The 18,403-nt window shown below is 40.4% G+C and overlaps 1 protein-coding gene across 1 annotated transcript; it reads left to right on the forward strand.

Annotated features, from left to right (window-relative positions):
* Positions 1-3,886: 3,886 nt before the first annotated feature.
* Positions 3,887-4,284, forward strand: S100A8 (S100 calcium binding protein A8). The gene is made up of 2 exons (XM_006895890.1): positions 3,887-4,027; positions 4,156-4,284. Exons 1-2 carry the CDS (start codon positions 3,887-3,889, stop codon positions 4,282-4,284), a joined length of 270 nt encoding a protein of 89 aa, XP_006895952.1.
* Positions 4,285-18,403: the final 14,119 nt, after the last annotated feature.

Here is an 18,403-nt window from a genome sequence, read left to right on the forward strand (position 1 = left end):
AAGTAGGTTCTATTTTTAATCTTCATTGAACAATCAAGATAACTGAAACTTAGGACCTCAAAACTCATTGCCATACAATTGGGACTGACTCAGAGCTGACCCTTCAGTGGGTTTTTAGATGCTGTCAATTGCATGGGAGGAGATTGCCCACCTTTCTCCCAAGAAGCAGTTGACGGATTTCAGCTACCCACCTTTGGGTTAGCAGTGCAATTCCTTACTGAGTAGGACACCAGAGCTGCTTGAGGCAGAGAGAGGGTAAGTAATTTACATAAGGTCACACAGTTATTAAGGAAGGTGTATAACAAAATTCAAAACGCTATCAAGTCTTAAGGAGCTCTGGTGGCCTAGTGGCAAGAAACTGTGCTACAATCCCAAAGATGCGTGGTTTGAATCCACCAGCTGCTCTGAGGAAGAAAGATTGACAATGTCTTCTTGTGCAATTAACTGCCTCTGAAAAGTCATTGGAGGGTCAGCTATGGGTTGGTTCCAGCTCAACACAACAACAATACTTGTGTTCATAAAAAACTTTTTCCAACAGGGTGAAAAGAAAACCTACTGACTGGGAACAAAAAATTGGCAATACCATCTCAGACAAGTGTCTCACAATGAAAGTTTCTAGAATACTCTTGGACCTCCACAAGAAAAAGACTGATAACCCAATTAAAAGATGGGCAAAAGGCTTGGAAAGAATTTTCACAGAGGAAGATAGTCAAATGGCCAACAGATACATAAAGAAATGCTCCAAATCACTGGCAATAAGACAGAAGCAAATCAAAACCACAATGAGATACTATCTCACCCAAGTAGTGGTGACAACTTTAACAGGACAGTACGTAATAAATGTTGGAGAGGATGTGGTGAGATAGGAACTCTTTTACATTGTTGGTGGGATTGTAAAATGGTACAACCACACTGGAAAACAGTTTGGGACCTCCTCAATTTGCTAAACAACAACAACAACAAAAAAGCTAAACAAAGAAATTCCATATGATGCAGTTATTCTATAGTTTGGAATATACCCCAAGAAAAAGAGAACAGAGGCTCCAACAGAAATTTGTACACCAATGTTCATAGCAGCATTGTTCACCATCACAAAAACATGGAAATAGCCCAGATGTCCAGTCACGATCAAATGGATTGAGAAGTTGTGGTACATTCATACAATGGAATCTTATGCAGCACGCAGGAGCAATGATTTTGTAAATTGGTACCTAAGTTGGGAGGGACTGGAGAACACTATGCTGAGTGAACTAACTCAGTCCCACAAGGACAAATACTGAATAAAACCATTATTGTAGAATGAGTATGAGGATCCAAGGTGGGGGGAGGGTGGAAGTAGAGGGGTGAGGATGAAGGGGTAGGGTGCTAATCATAGGGCTGCACAATTCGATGGGTAGGTGAAGTGAAGGAAATGGGAAGTATCTTTCGTGAAAAATAATGTACTCAAATTTTGTAAATAAATAAAAATGTTGTTGTTGTTTTTGTTGTTGACTACCTTCGAGTCGAGCACGACTCATAGCGACTCTATGAACAAAAGGCCTGAAGCCTTTCTGTTACTATTGACATTTATGAAAGTCCATGAATTTCTGGAGTCATGTAGTGTATGCAATTAAAAAAAAAAAATAAAGAGTTGGCACAATAGGTTAATCCCATTTACTTCCTCAGGGGGGCGACAACGGCTTGAGTCCTGGGGAAGCACAGTTTATTTGTGTGAAGGAAAGATGAGAGGCATTTCCTCTTTCATACTGTTTGTGCAGAGGGATACCCACCCAGCCTTTGTCTCCCAGGGGCCCAATGCACCTCTATTTTCAAGAGCAGATTTTTGAAGGGTTGTGAACAGCAGTGTAGGAACTGATTTAGCCCTTAACAATATCCGTACCCACAAAGATTTTCAAATATTCACATAAAACAAAACAGTAATTTTAATATTCCACCCTTTAGTTCTTGAAGACCAGAAGCTAGAATAAGTATTCTTAACCTTTAAGAGGGTCTTTGGGTGGTTGTTGTTGTTAAGTGCCGTCGATTCATAGGCGACTCATAGTGACCCTATTTTCATCCTTTCTCCAGTTACTTAGGGTTTTTTCCAGAGGCAAGCTACTTATGGAAGTGGATGCCACTCCTGCTTCCAAGCTTGTTTTAATCGGGGAGCTCCACTAAACACTGTCTACCATTGGTAACCGTTATCGCATTTGACACATCAGTGTCACAGTGTTCGGCATCAGAGAGACCACAAGTTACTTCTGTACAGCAAATGGACAGACCAGGGCTATACGACCTAGAAGACTGAATAAAAACAGTGAAAAACAGGCCTGAGGGCCACGGATTAAAAGTCACCCACCTTTGGCTTGGTAGCATTGCTTTCAGTCCACTAGGCCAAGTGCTCTCTCTCTGTGCTGTTAAGTGCCCTCAAGTAGTAGGCAACTCATAGAGACCCTATTTTCATCCTTTCTCCAGGTTCATAGGGTTTCCGGAAGCAAGCTATTTATGGAAATGGATGCCACCCCTGCTTCCAAGGTTTTTGGATTAAAACAACGGCAACAACAAAAACAAACCTAATATAAGCCATAGGCAACCCAAAGGTACTTGGTTCAAATCCAACGGGAGAAAAATGAGCAACCTTTTCCTGTGTGATTTACTGCCTCTGAAAACCGACTGGAGGGCCAGCTATGAGTGAATTCTGACTCAACAGCACATAACAACAGCAACAAAGAAAGAATGTGCTTATAGATATACGTAAAAAGAATGCTTTTTATTTCAATCCACCATTTCAGTTCAGCACCATTTCAGCGGTGCATAACTACAATAAAAATAAACAAAAGAAAAAAATTGAACTAGTTACTATCAACTTGATTCCTACTCATGGTAAACACATATACGCCACAGTACAGCTGTGTTCCAAGGCTGTGACTCTCCAGAGTCGACCCGAGCTTTCTTCTGATGCACCTCTTGGGGCAGAATGGCCCTGAACTACCATCCTTTTGGTTAGCAATTGAATGTTTAACTCCTGGCATCACCCAGGACTCCCCTAGAGCTGTAGAGATAGCCACAAATGCAAAGGATTGGCAACAGGAGCAGCATCAGTGACAAGGTAAAGGACTCAACAACAGGAGTCCTGGCTGCCCCAAACCCGTGGACACCAGAAGCTCAGAGAAGGCTCCCCAAACCCTCTTCTTGACCCCTTCAGCTGGAAACTAATGCCTGATAAACTGCTCCTGGGCAAACAACAGTTTTACTTTTCCACTCTTCCTCCTTCTACTCTTCTTCCTCTTCAGAAATCCTCATTCTTGAAGTTATTGCCACATTCACCTGGTTGGGAAACCAGACTGTAGCAACACCGGTAGGGAGCCTTTGTCTCTGAATAGCCCGAGGCTGCGGTGACTGGCTGACTTGCCTGCTATAAAAGGGAGCTGTCCCACTCAGTGCTCAGTTCTCTGCCAAATCTGCTTTGAGGAGACCTGGTAACTGGGACTGCTGTGGGCTATTTCTTATTCTGGGCTTCCCCTAGGAAGAGTCAGGGGAGCAGAGCAAGGGAGCAGGTGAAATCTCCTGCAGTTCTAGAGCAAGGAGGAGAGGGGAATTGGCAGAAGGCTGGGGAGTGGGTTCCACCGAGCTTCTTTCTAGTGAGTTTCGTATGCTGGGTCTTATTGGGTAGATGGTATAGAGAGAACTGGTGGGCAATTGTATGTGTGAGTCCATCTATGTGGACCCTCCCTCTCCAACATCTGCATCTCACCCTTTCTGTTACAGTCACAGTCACCTTCTGGATAAGTTATTTGAATGGTGCCAAACATTATTTGGGGGGATGAATCCTCTGTCCCCGTCCTCTCTTTATTCTGGGCATTTCATGTGACTCTCTTCTTCCAGGTGACGCAAAACCTTGGGCATCATGCTGACTGAACTGGAGCAAGCCATAGATTCGCTCATTGATGTCTACCACAAATATTCCCTGAAAAAAGGGAATCCTCATGCCATTTACAGGGATGATATGAAGAGACTCTTAGAGACTGAGGCTAACAACTATTTGAAGGTGAAGGGGGTGGAGGTGGGGGTTGACTTTGCTGCTTGCTTGTGGTGGTGCTGGGAGGACCTGTGTAGACTGCCTGCCTTAGCTTTCTCTCAGATATTGACTCTCGTTTTCCCCCTTAATCCTGACAGAAGAAGAGTGCAGATGCCTGGTTCAACGAATTGGATATCAACAGTGATAGAGCCATTAACTTCCAAGAGTTCCTCATTTTTGTGGTAAAGATGGGTGTGATAGCTCATGAAGATATTCACAAAGAATAGCCTGGATGCTGGGCTCTGGACTGGGCCCCTGGACATGAACTTGCATACTACTAATAAAGTAATTGGTGTTTTGAACTATCTTAGCCTTTTGGTCTTTCTCTTGTGGGATCAATTTCCTGGAGGTGAGGGAAGATTTGGAAATTAGAAGAAAGGTATAGAACCTTTTTAAGCTCTCCCGCCCCCACCCTCACTGCCCCATTTCCTACCTCTCCCGAGCCTTCAGTCCTTGTCACGTGTCTAGTTTCCTCCATGCTTTCTCAGTCTCTTCCAAAACCCAGATCTTGAGTCATTGCTTCCAAGGATTTTAAGCATCCATGATACCACAGCTGATGATTTTCCTAATTGTTTCAAAATGGATGGTTTGTGGCAACAGAATGATATAAGAAGAATTAGTACTGCTCTAGAAGCTTAATTTTAGTTCCAAAAAATGTCTTAGATGTGACTATTGGGAAATTAGGAGGATAGCTACAACAAGGAGAAGAGATAGGGAAGAAGAGAGGAAGGGGAAGATGATAGATAGATAGATAGATAGATAGATAGATAGATAGATAGATAGATAGATAGATGCACTGACTGAATGTGTGGCTTTTGGTGGTAAGGAGGTTAAACCATGTAGCTGCTAACTAAAAGGGCTGAGATTGGAACTCATCAGCCACTCTGTGGGAGAAGGGTGTGGCGCCAGCTTCTGTACCCTATGAGGACATTCTACTCTGTCCTACAAGATGTGTCAGAATAAACTTGAAGGTGATCTGATTTGTTTTTTGAGAGAACTGCCCCCACACTTGGATATTGTTCTTAGAAACTTCCCACTTCATTTCTGCTTCTAATCTTTCAACTTAATGAAATAATAAAATAATTGGAAGGTTATTTTCGTTCTACCTTTGAGTTAGAACTTACTCATAGCTAGCCCTCGAGTGGGTTTTCAGAGGCAGTAAATCACAGGGGAGGAGACTGCAGATTCTACCATGAAGCAGCTTGTGGATTCCAACTGCGTGCCTTTGGTATCGCAGCTGTGCTTCTTATCACTCACTGACAGAACAAGAGGTTGGTAAAACTCAACTCAAAATAGAAACTTCCCAAACCTGGCATCTATGCTCCATGATTTAGTGATTCGTCCAGCATAACTTCTCAATCATTACCTCTATAGATTTTTCCAAGGGTCTCGTAAGGTAGAAAGACCAGAAGATGAACTGGTGCCTCTCACCAGAACCCAACCCTGGCTTTCCATGCTGGGAATTGGGAAGTTTTCTGTGCTCCCACTCAGAAGATGGAACAATGATGTTAGCAGTGGCTAATGGGTAGAAGATTGCTAACCAGAATTACTGATCAAGGGTTCTTAACTTAGTGTGTCTGTCTGTCTCTGCAATGAATCAAAAGCAAGTAAACATGTTTGAGTGTATGTAGCCAAGCACATTACTCCATGGCTTGAGTTAGATTTTCAAGAGAATCAAAAGACCCCAACATAATGACTTTAAAAAAAAAACAAACAAAAAAACACCAAACAACAAAAACTTGTTGTGTACAGTTGAATCAGATCTGACTGGCACAGGAGGAGATTGCCCCTACTTCTCTAGTGGAAAATCTGGTGGATTCGAACCATGTGCTTTCAGGATTGCAGTGCAGCTTCTTGTCACTAGGCCACCAGAGCGCCCAATAATAACTATTATTTTTATTGTTTTATGTGAATAGCTGTACTCTTCTAGGAGATATATGTTAGTAGAGACAAAATCACAGAGAGCTCTTTTGCTTAGTGGTAAGGAGTTTCACTGCCAACACAAAGGCACATGGTTCAAATCTGTCAGCTGCTCTGAGGGAGAAAGATGGGCAATCTCCTCCCATGCAATTTATTGCCTTGGAAACCCACTAGAGGGTCAGCTATGAGTTGATTCCAACTTGTTGGTATACAACAACAATAAGGGCTAATTCAGTTCCTACCCTGTTACCTATTCACCTCCTCAACTCTGCTCTATTAAGCTAAGGGTGTGCTGGGCCTCTGGATGACAAAGGCCAGGCAGAGTCCCTCAGTCTTGGTCAAGGCACTCAGCTTTTGCTCGGGCTGCATAAACAGCTACAGAGACCCTGCAACCCTGTCTGAGAAGAAGCCCTGGGCCCTTGGAGAATGGTCCCTTAGATGCCAGAAACCTGGCCTGTAGAGAGGTATCCTTCTTTGTAGTGATGCTGAGGATTATACTCAAGGGGAGAAATTAAAAATAAAACCATATTCACTGCTTTCCAGTTGAGTCCCACTCATAGGATCCCCCAGTGGTTTCTGAGGCTATAAATCTAAAGGGGAAGAGAGTGTCTATTTAGCTCTCTTTGGGCAGTTGGTGGATTTGAACTGCTAGAGATACATGACCTTTTGGCAAGCAGCATAGCACACCACCACACTTTGCTATCAGAGCCCTTTATTAAAGAGGTGATATTGTTTTTTACACAGTCAAGTCAAGCACCACTCATAGCAACCCTATGGAAAGCAGATGTGAACCATGTCCTATGCTGTGCCATTCTCACAATCCTTGGCACATTTTTAAGCACATTGCAGCAGTCACTGTGTCAATCCACTGGGATGAGGGTCTGTCTCTCTTTTGTTGTCTCTTCACCTTTCCAATCATAATATGCTTCACCAAGGAATAACTTCTCCTAGCAGTATGCTCAAAGTGTGTGACTACAAAGTTTCATCATATTTGCCTCCAAGAAGCTCTCTGGCTGTACCTTTTTCAAGACATATCTGTTTGTTCTTTTTGCAGTTCATACTCTTCTTCAACTTCACAGTTTAAAGACATCATTTCTCTTCTGTCAACTTTATTCATTCAAATGCATAGCAAATGACTAAAAAGACCATGGCCTGAAATAGACACATCTTAGTCCTCAAACTGGCATCATTACTTCTCAATAATTTTGAGAGATTCTTAACTACAGACTTTTCCAGTGCAATACATCTCCTTATCTCTTGTAAGTGTATCAATTGTGGATCTAACTAAAATGAAGTCACTGACAATTTCATTTCTCCATCTATCATAAGCTTGCGTACCAGTTCAATGGTGAGGATTTTTGTTTTCTTGACACTGAGGTGCAATCTGTATTGAAGGCAGCAGTGTTTAACCTTCTGCAGCAAATGCTTCAAGTCCTCCTCACTTTCAGTAAGCAAGGTTGTGTCATCTGCATAACAAAGTTTGTTGATGAGTCTTCCTCCAATTCTGAGCCACATTCTTCTTCATAGAGTCCAGCTTCTGTAATAATTTGCTCAGCATGCAGATGAAAGAGGTATGGAGAAATGATACAACCCTGACACACACCTTTCCTAATTTTAAACCATGCAGTTCCTTCAGGATTTCATGAGAGGCAACTCCTCTTCACCAACAAACTACTATCCAGATTGACTTCCTACCAGTACTGCTGATTACTCACTTTAACAAGGGAATTTCCCATGCAGTAGACTTTAGTCTTATTAAGATGCAAATGAGCAGAGAAAGGCAACAGCCTAAATCTTTATTCATCAACACTTTAATTACCTTCCAGTTTATTGCCAGTTGATACAATAATAAGAACATTACCAGCCAGTTGAGAATTAAAACTGCGTAAAAAACCCAATGTGCTTTGTATTTTCATTCAAATCACTTAACAAAAAAATAAATGAGCCTGGGGAAGGAGGGAAGGCGAGAGAGAGTGAGTTGGATGAAGTGGGGAGAGAATTAAGATTGGGACTAAAATGTGGGGGCAGTGAAGGAAATGGGAAAGATCTGATGTGAAAAACAATGTATTTGAACTTTGTAAATAAACCAGTTTTTTTTAAAAAAAAAAAAAGTCTGGCAATCAGAGTTTGGGGATAACTCCTGCCAGGGCAAAAGGAAAGACCCAATACTAAGTCATTTTCTTCTTAGCCTTCCTGAAGTATAGTCTTACTTGTCCCTCTATGCCTATGCATTACAGAAATGGTGATTATGTAATTTTGAGAAGCACCACAGAGCTACAATTTCCTCTGAAATTTCTGAGTGGTATGAATAATGAGTCTTCTCAACTGGTAACAGAAAGTTGGGAGGCTCAAGTGTCTGTACGCCTTACAAAAAAGACCTGACATTCCATTTCTGAAATACCAGCCACTGAATACCCCATGGAATTATAGTGGTGGAATTCTCACCATCTGTGTGAGGGACCTGGTCTGGATTTTTTACCAAATGCCCCATATGCAGAGTCACCACCGAATCTGTTGTTGGAGGTTTGTGTGTTGCTCGGATGCTGAAAGGGTTTCAGCAGAGCTTCCAGACAAAGACAGCATAGAGGAAGAAAGGCCTGGTGATCTGCTCTTGAAAACATGTCAACTGGGGGTGGAGATTGTGGAGAGGAATACCCCATGGAGCACGATTCTGCTCTTGACACATGTGAGGTTGCTATGATTTGGAGTTGACTCAACAGCAATTAGTCCTTGCATGGTTTCTTCCAAGTACAATTTCCTTCATCTCATAGTTCAAAGAGATAAGGACAGGCAGTCTCCTGCCATGTGATTAACTTGCTCTGAAAACTACTGGAGGGCCAGGTAAGGGTTGGTTCTGACTCGATGGTACTCAATAACGGCATAGTTCAAAGCTGAGCTGTGAGCCCAGATGTAGCCCAAGTAATAGATTACAACGTTCCAACAGCAACAATCGCAAAAGCTTTAACGACAATGCAACACAACTCTGCCACTCAGTGATGGACACTAATGTGCGTAGGGATTTGAGCGGGTGAGTAGGACAACATATGCTCGTACACTGAATATACGTTATTGGGCTTATTGTTAATGTGAGTGTGAGTTTTGGGGGGAGGGAGAGGGGTGATAGCGTCGCTAATTATTGATTCTATTTGCCTTTGGTTAAAAGTCCAAGGAGTCAGGATTGACTGTGCTTATTTTTGGGGATCATGGGGAAGGTAGCCCAGAAGAGCACCATAAGTGAATGGCACTAATTGTAAAGAATTGAGTTAACAAAAAATTGGTCCCCAAGCTCTTGGTTGAGCAGGGGAGGAGATCCAGCTGATACTAGCAGCCTGGACCAAGCAGTAGCGTGAAGAAGGCAACTTTTGGAGGCTTCCTGAAGGAGGTGACATTAGGGATTTTAATTTAAAAACAAGATTATGCCTGTTACAGGAAACACAAGACAGGGCTTGTGACCCTGAGCAAGGTGTTTTGGCTTCCTGTTTCCTCAGCTACAAAAGAAGAACAAGGTAGAGGGAAATTGAGAAATACAGGTTTAACAGGAAAACTTCATGCAACATTTGAACCCTCAAAGCAGCCCTTGGTTCACTGATTGAGGCAGATCCGGCCGCTGAGATTTCCGGGGCCTGGAAGGATGACCTGTCAGAAACCATGGTTCTCTACCCAGCCATTGCAGGGCTCCTGACTTCAGCAAGTTCCTACTGATTTCAACAAAAGTTCTAAAGGACATGAAGAAAGGTCTTGAGTTGGGTAATTAGTCTTTAGCTGAGCAAAAGAGTTTTTGCTAATGGAAAATACTTTCTTGTACAGTCCTCCACTTGCAAGCCTGACAGTTTTAGTTGTCACAGATGTGCCCCTTTCCTTGCCTCTTGACTGAGAGAATTGCATCTAAATTTCCATGAGCTGAAGATGCGAAGGGTAGCTATCAACACTTAGCTTGCTCTTGATTCAAGCCAGTGTGGAAGAAGAAGAAACTAAATAAATTAAACTGAGATAAAAAGAGATTTTAAACCTGCAAAAAGACAAAGTGTTAATTGCTTGTATTTTTTATCTCATATTTAAGTTACATACTCAGGATCTTGTTGGTTGTCATAATCTTCCATCATCGGACACTTCTATAATTTTGTGAGCATAATACATTTGATGAACCATTAGAAATAGGTTAATAAATAGACAGTTTATTTGATAAGGTAATAGGATTTTATAGCCTGCTAAATAAATTAAATTAAAAACTCTTGGGACTTTTAATGCCCTGTTGAAAATTTAAAGATCATTATACCTGATTTATCAGTTTCACCCAGACATTCCTTTCCTGAATGTCTAGGAATATTGTGCAAATTTGACTTTATTTATTTATTTTTTTAAATCAAGTTATTGAAAAAAAACCCCACCCAAACCATTCTTTATGTTTCTTTCAATAATGAATGAAAACAAACACTTTGGTATGAACTTATCTGTTGTTGCTGTTGTTGTTAGGTGCCGTCAAGTTGCCTACAACTCATAGCGACTCTATGGACAATAATCTGAAACTCGCCTTCCCTGTGCCATCTCACCTTCTCTGACGGACTGGAGACTGGAGACCTCTGTTATAGTCACTGTGCTGATCCATTTTACTGGGTGTCTTCCTCTCTTTCTCTGACCCTCCACCCTTCACAGCATGATGTCCTTTTTTAAGGACTGGCCCCTCCTGACAACATGCCCAAAGTATGTGAGGCAAAGTTCCACCACCCTTGACTCTAAGGAGCACCATAGTTGCCCTTCCTTCAAGCAGACCTGCTTGTTGTTTTGGAAGTCCATAGACTATTTGGTACTCTTCTTCAACACCACAATGCAAAGGTGTAGATTTTTTTTCTTCTGTAATCTTTATTCATTATCCAGCTTTCAGATGCATGGGAAATAATTGAAAAGATCATGGCTTCTATCAGGCGCACCTTAGTATTTAAACTGACATCCTTGCTCTTTAGCACTTTGGAGAGGTCCTTGACATCAGACAGTCACAGTGTAACATGTCTTTGATTTCTTGACTGCTGCTATCACAACGTTGCTTATTGGTCCAGTGGTGATGATTTTTGTTTTCTTGATGTTGAGATGTAACTCATACTGAAGGCTGTAGTCTTTGATCATATGCAGCAAGTGCTTCAAGTCATTTTTACTTTCAGCAAGCAAGACTGTGTCATCTGCCCAATATAACTTATTAATGAGTCTTCCTCCAATCCTAATGCCATGTTATTCTTCATATAATACAGCTTCTTGAATGATTTATTCCATATACAAATTGAACAGGAATGGAGAAAGGGTATGATCCAGACACACACCTTTCCTGATTTTTTAACCATGCAGTATTCCCTTGTTTTGTTTGGACAACAATCTCATTCAGCAATGAATGAGAGCAAAACCTTGACATGGTCTTTTTTATGTAACTACTCCTTAATAACTAGCTTATTGTTGATGTTTCTAATTTATGACAGTAGTACAAAATCTCCTAGCTGACTATATTGTGCATTGTGAGGTAGTGGGCATGGGCCTGATGGCTCAGAGACTTCTAGGCCAGCTCTAAGAAAGTGGGCAGGGCTGACCTGCACCCTCCACTCCCTCTTGCTGGTGGGAGCGCTGTGTCCAGCTGCCGCAATGGACCAGTCTCCTGTACTGGACCACAACAACTGTACTGAGTCAGATGGTGCCTGGCCTGGATTCTCAACTTTCTGAGAGGTGGCAAGGGAGGAAATAAGGAAGTATCAGACGGGGTGTTTAGAAGAAATGTACGTGTGTTTAATGACACCTAAAGGGAGCTACACCGAGCCTGGCTCTCTGCTTCTGTAGGTCGCATGTCTGTCCGGGTTCCCAGCACCCGGCAGGAAGCCCTGAGCCTTGGTGACTTGCCAGAACCAGAATTGTTTGTTTTGTTGAGTGTTCCTCCCACTCTTGTTTTGTGAGACTGTTTTGCTTTCTTAAAATTTTGCTTTCTAGTACTAGACAAAAATCCTTCTGTATTGCCACTTGAGGCTTGGATTTGTTCTTCACCTCTTTCACCGTGAGAAATGCCAAGTATATTCTTCTCTTTTGGCATTCTAATTCTAGCTTCCTGAACATTTTCTTGTAATACTTTGCTTTGTCTTCTTGAGCTATTTCTTTACAATTTTCTTTTATACAGGTTTACATACAAAGTTCATAAAGTTCATAGAAATTATTTTTTGAGCTATTCTTTGAAGTCTTCTGTGCCTTTCATTTGCCTCAGCATCCCCTCCTCTTGTTTGGGCTTCTTTTCATTTCAATGCTAGTTTCAGAACCTCTTCTGACATCCATGTGGTCATTTTTTTTTCTTTCTTGCTTTGCGTTCTTCACAGTGTCTTCAAATCCTTGATGTCATTCTACAACTTGTCTGGTCGTTGGTCATCAATGTATCAGTAACTGTAACCACTGTTCAATGTATCAAATCCATGCTTAAAATGGTTTTAAATTCATTCGAGATATACTCAAGACCATATTTTGGTTCTTGTGGACTTGTTGCATATAAGTAATCTGTGATTTGATCCACAGTCTGCCCCGGTTTTGACTGATAATATTGAGCTTCTCCAACATCTCCTTCCACAGATGTGGTCTATATGATTCCTGTTCAGACTGATACTCCCTCAGGTGAAATCCATGCATATCTGATGTCAAAGAGCTCTCCAAATTTTTAAAGTCAGATTAAAGACTAAGGTGCATAGGATCCAGTCATAGTGTTTTCAATTGTGTCCTATGCATCTGAAAGCTGGATAATGAATAAGGAAAACTGAAGAGAAGTCAATGCCTTTGAATTGTGGTGTTGGAAGTATTGAAAACACCATGGATTGCCAAAAGAACAAACAAATCTGTCTTGAAATAAGTCCATCAGGACTGTTCTTTAGAGTTAAGGATAGTGGAACTTCATCTTACTTACTTACTTTGGGCATATTTTCAGGAGGAAGAAGTCCTTGGAAAGACATGAAGCTGGGAAAGGTAGAGGATTGGAGAAAGAGAGGAAGACCCTTGATAAGCGGGGTTCACTTGGTGTCTGCCACAGCAGGCTTAAACATGACAGAGATTAAGAGTATGGCACAGGATAGGACAAGATTCAGGTCTGTTCACAGAGTTACAGTTCATGAGTTCACAAGTTGTAGTTGACTTGATAACACCTAACAACAACAATATTAGATATTTTGGTTGCTTACTCATTTTTTTTTCTTAAAATAACCCTGTGAGAGAGAATATTATTATGTCTAGCTTACACATGAGGAAACTCAGAGAGATTTAAAAAATGGACAATGTTTATTTATTTCTTAAGTGGCAGAATAAAAGTCTCTCTTGCAGCTGGTTTTCCAATGAAGTAGAGAGAGGGTAGTTCTTTTCCTAACTGCCTTTCTGGCCTCCATTTCCTTCCTGAAAGGTATTTGTTAGAGGTGAGGAATAGGAAGAACAAATAACAGGATGAACTGTTTTGGGTCCCTTCTCTCTGCTCAACACTTCATCAGTCATATCAACAGATCAGAAGTGCTGGTGGATTTTTTTCCTGGTGTGAACAATCCTCTAATTTCCCTATTTGTACATTAACAGGACTGGAATTTAAATTACTCTAAGCTTTTAGGGTTTGTTCCAGTAATACCTTACCTTCTCAGAGAGTTAAGAGCCTTCCTTGCAGTTTTAGGAACTTTGGAAATTCCCACGTGAACAATTCTATGAGTTGCAAAATCGTGGTCTAAACTGACTGTTAAGTCAGGACATGTTGTTAGGTGCCCTGGTATAAGCTGTGACTCAAGGAATCTCCATGAACAATAGATTGGAACCGTGTTGTATCCTACATCAGCCTCACATTCTCTGACATGCTGTATGTAGCCTGTTGTTGTAGTTACTTTGTTAATCCATCCTGTTGAGGTTCTTCCTTTCTTTCACTTACCCACTACCTTTCCCTGACCTTATATTTTTCCTGTATAGTGTCTTTTCCCAAGGATTAGCCCCTTCTGATAACATGCCCAAACTATGTGAGACTAATTTTCACCATCCTTGCCTTGAAGGTGTACCCTGTTTGCACTTCCTTCAAGACAGACTTCCTTGTTCTTTTGGTAGTCCAAAGGATATTTGATACTCTTCACCCAAACTACAACTCAAAGGTATCAATTCTTCTTTGGTCTTCCTTATCCATTGCCCAACTTTCATATGCATTTGAAGCAATGACAATATCACGGTTTGGATTCAGTGAATCTTAGTCTTTTATACCCTTGCTCTTTAACATTTTGGAGACATCTTTGACAACATCTTTTGATGCAAGAAGCATCGAAGGAAGATAGAAGGGATACACAGAATCACTCTATCAAAAAAAATTTGTCACCAGTGAACCATTTCAAGGAGGAGAATATGATCAAGAACTAATGTTAACAATGGAAGAAGCTCAAACTACACTATAGGCAATGGGAAAAAGTGAGGGTCTAGGAAATGTTGGAATACCAGTTGAGGTGTTTCAACAAACAGATGCAACCCTTGACGTGATCACTAGCTTCAACTTCTTTCTTCATTATCATTGGCTCTTGTTTGTATGGTACTTTCTGAAGTTTTTCATTGTCAGACAATTCTTTTTGGTACAGTGATTTTGTGTATTTCCTCCATCTTCTTTTGCTGCTTCCTGGGTCATTCAATATATTGCCCATAGCATCCTTCAATATTGTGACTTGAGGCTTAAATTTGTTTTTTCAGTTCTCTCAACTTGAGAAATGCTAAGCGTATTCTCCCCCCACCCCCCCCGAGTTCCAGCTTTCTTGCATATTCTATTTTAAATCTTTGCTTTGTTTTCTTGAGCTACCCTTTGAAATCTTCTGTTCTGCTCTTTTATTTAAGCATCTTTCCCCTTTGTTTTGATTTCTCAGCACTCTAGAGCAATTTTCAGAGTCTTTTCTGACCTCCATTTCCTGTCTTTAATGACCTTTTGCCTTCTTCATGTATGATATCCACTATTGTCATCCCACAACTCATCTGGTCTTCAATCTTTGGTGGTCAATGCTTCAAAGCTATTCTTAAGATGATTTTTAAATTTAGGTGGAATAGACTCAAGACCTTCTCTTGGTTTCTGTGATCTTGTCTTAATTTTCTGCAGACTCAGTTTGAACTTTCCCATGAGTAACTGATGGTATATTCCATAGTATCCTTTTGGTCTGGTTTTAACTGCTGATAATGAGGTTCTCCACAGAGCTAGTCAATTTGGTAATTGTCCATAAGTCTACAGATGTAGTCAATCTACTGCAGTTCACCTGGTGAGGTCCAGGAGTAAAATCACACTTAAAAAAATGTAATTGTAAAGAACAAATCATTAAACATACTAAATTAGATTATTCCATTTCTAGCCTCATTTCTGTGACCTATTCCATACTTTCTGAGAACTGTTGCTTTTCATTGTTTTCAACTTTTGAATTCAAATCACCAGTTATTAATTCATCTTAAATGTAGTTTGGTCACTTTTGGACTGCAAGAATTGGTAAAAAAATTTCAATTTCCCCACCTTTGGCTTGTATTAACAGGTCTTTCTTGTATGTATATGGATAATATTCTATCACTCACAACATTGTATTTCAAGACGGAACTTGAAATTGTCTATTTAACTATGAATGCAACAAATTCTTCCTCTATTTTTCATTCCCAGCAGAGTGTACTGACTGTCTGACTAAAAATGCCCAAAGTTAGTCCATCTCATCTCACCAATGTCAAGAATATTGATGTTCATGCATTCCGTTTTTCACAATTTCTAGTTTTCCAACATTCATGCTTCATCCATTTCATGTTCCAATTATTAAAGGATGTTTACCACTATTTTTCCTCATTTTGATTGACTTCCAATCTGGAATCTATATCTAATACTGTAACTATCTGTGTTCCTCTACTGTTCATAGGGTTTTCAGAGTTCTGCCATTTAAGAAGTGGATGATGAATCCTTCTTCCTAGTCTGTCTTAATCTCAGAGCTCTATTAAATCTTGTACATCATGGCATATGGCATGTCAGTAACATAGCTTTCAACAACACAGCAATCCACAAATTGTTTCAGTACAGCAAACTGACAGACATATGCTGTACTAATTAAAACAATCAATTCCCCCAATACATCAAACTGACAAATTATGTTGTACCTCTAATAGCAAATCAGGCACAAAAATACCATGCTATTAGGTACAATTGAAGCATGTATAGATGTAGCAAGATGGGCTTTGGGAGGGTATTGAATAATTTGGCTAAGACTCATGTCTAGCATGCTGGGGTAAAGTTTCAGATGTGGGTATTAAAGTCACATGAAAGTCTCTGCTGAATCTTTGATGCTGGTGTTTTACACAAAGGCCCAAGGGTCCAAAGTGTTGTTTATATAAAAGTTCCTATTTCCAGGTCCAAGATGCTTTAAACAAGAGGTCCAAGCCACTAAAGTGTTGTTGATTCATAAAGCCTGATTTCTGGGTCACAGTTTGTTTAAATAAGAGACCCATGGAGAGCCGAGAGAATAAATGGATATGTCTTAGAGAAGGTGCAAATTAAATGGTCTTTGGAGGCAAGAATGATGAGGCTTCACCTCACATACTTTGGGTACGTTGTTAAGAGGTGAATGTCATAATGCTAGGAAGAGTGGAGGGTCGACAAAGAAGAGGAAGACCTTCAACAAGGTGGATTGACACTGTAACTGCTTCAATGGGATCTTGTGTGTCAGGAAGTGTGAGTATAGCACAGGACAGAACAGGGTTCAGACCTTTTGTTCATAGGGTCATTATGAGTCATACTCAACTCGATGACACCTAACAATAACAACAAAACTACCAAAGGCTGTTGATCAATAAAGCCCAACTTCTCAGTTCCAGCTGGCTTAAATAAAAGGCCTTAGTCACCATAGGCTTCTTTTCTACATACTGCTCCTGAGATACCCATACTTGGAGCAGACAACGTGGTACCATACCCTGGGACTCTGAAATGTGAGCTACTGAGCTACCTTCTGTAGAAGTAGATCCAAGCACTTAGAAATACAGTCTAAAGCAGGAATCTAAAGTAGAAAGTAATTTATGATGCATTCCCTTTTCTGTTATTTATTCTGCATCTCACAGAGAGTTAACCTGTCAACAAACTTTCAAAAAACCTGCTACCTTTGTTTTTGCTCTCCCTTCAGAATATTCTGCCAGCCACTCTGCTGCCCAAGAATTTTAAAACTTCAAATTCAGTCCATCCCAACACTAACATTTAATATTCAATGCCCTATTTTTCTCTGTAAAGAATAATTCCAACAGAAGTATAGTTACTGTCTCAAAAAGCTGTTGCTGTTAGATGCCATTGAGTGGATTCTGTCTCTGTACCTTATGCACAATAGAACAACACAATGTTCCTGCACCAAGCCCATAATCTGCTTCATGATTAGCTCCATTGTTGATGCCATGGTACCAGTGCATGTATTGAGTCTTCCTCTTGTTTGCTGACTCCAGTTTACCAAGCACGATGTCATTCCTCAGGAACTGGCTCCTCCTGATAAGAAAGTGTATGAGACAAAAATCTCATCATCCTTACTTCTAAGGAGCACTTTGCTCTTCTCCCGAGAAAGATTTGTTACTTTGACGACCAGTGGAATATTCAATACTATTCACCAACATCACAATTCAAAGACATTGATTCTTCTCTGGTTTTTAATATTCACATGGATTTGAGATAATTGAAAATAGTACAGCTTGGAACAGGTATACCTTATTCTGCAAAGTAATAGTAATCAAGAAATAAAATGTGATACATAAAAGAAATAATTCACCATGACCAAGTGGGATTCATAACAGGTATGCAAGGATGGTTCAACATAAGGAAAACAATTAATGTAATTTATCACATTAACAAAGCAAAGAACAAGAACCACATGATCATATCAATTGATACAGAAAAGGCCTTTGACAAAATTCAACACCCTTTCCTGATTAAACCACTCAACAAAATATGACTAGAGGGGAATTTCTTCAACATAGTAAAAAGTATTTATGCAAACTTGAGAGCCAACATTGTTCTCAATGGAGAGAGATTAAAGGCATTCCCTTTAATAACAGGAACTAGGCAAGGATGCCCACTATCACCTCTTTTATTCAATATTGTGTTGGAAGTCTTAGTGATAGCAATAAAGCAAGAGAAGGGAATAAAAGATATCCAAATTGGCAAAGAGGAGGTAAAATTATATCTCTATGCAGATGATAGGATAGTATACTTAGAAAACCCTAAAGACTCAGCAAGAAAACTATGGGACACAGTGGACCAATTCAGCAAAGTAACAGGATACAAGATCAACACAGAAAAATCAGTTGGATTTCTCTACAGTGAAAAAGAGAATACAGAGCCGGAACTAAGAAAAACAATACCCTTCACAATAGCTAATCACAAGATTAAATACTTGGGAGTAAATTTAACCAGAAGCACAAAGGATC

This window comes from Elephantulus edwardii, unplaced genomic scaffold, assembly GCF_000299155.1.
Source record: "Elephantulus edwardii isolate Elephantulus edwardi_28Jun2011 unplaced genomic scaffold, EleEdw1.0 scaffold00176, whole genome shotgun sequence".
Taxonomy (NCBI): domain Eukaryota; kingdom Metazoa; phylum Chordata; class Mammalia; order Macroscelidea; family Macroscelididae; genus Elephantulus; species Elephantulus edwardii.

What these genes read in the sequence shown, in the direction of transcription:
- S100A8 (XM_006895890.1), top strand. Translation starts at nt 3,887, where the DNA reads ATGCTGACTGAACTGGAGCAAGCCATAGATTCGCTCATTGATGTCTAC. An exon ending in AGGCTAACAACTATTTGAAG is followed by an intron (nt 4,028 to 4,155) that starts GTGAAGGGGGTG and finishes TAATCCTGACAG; the next exon opens with AAGAAGAGTGCAGATGCCTG.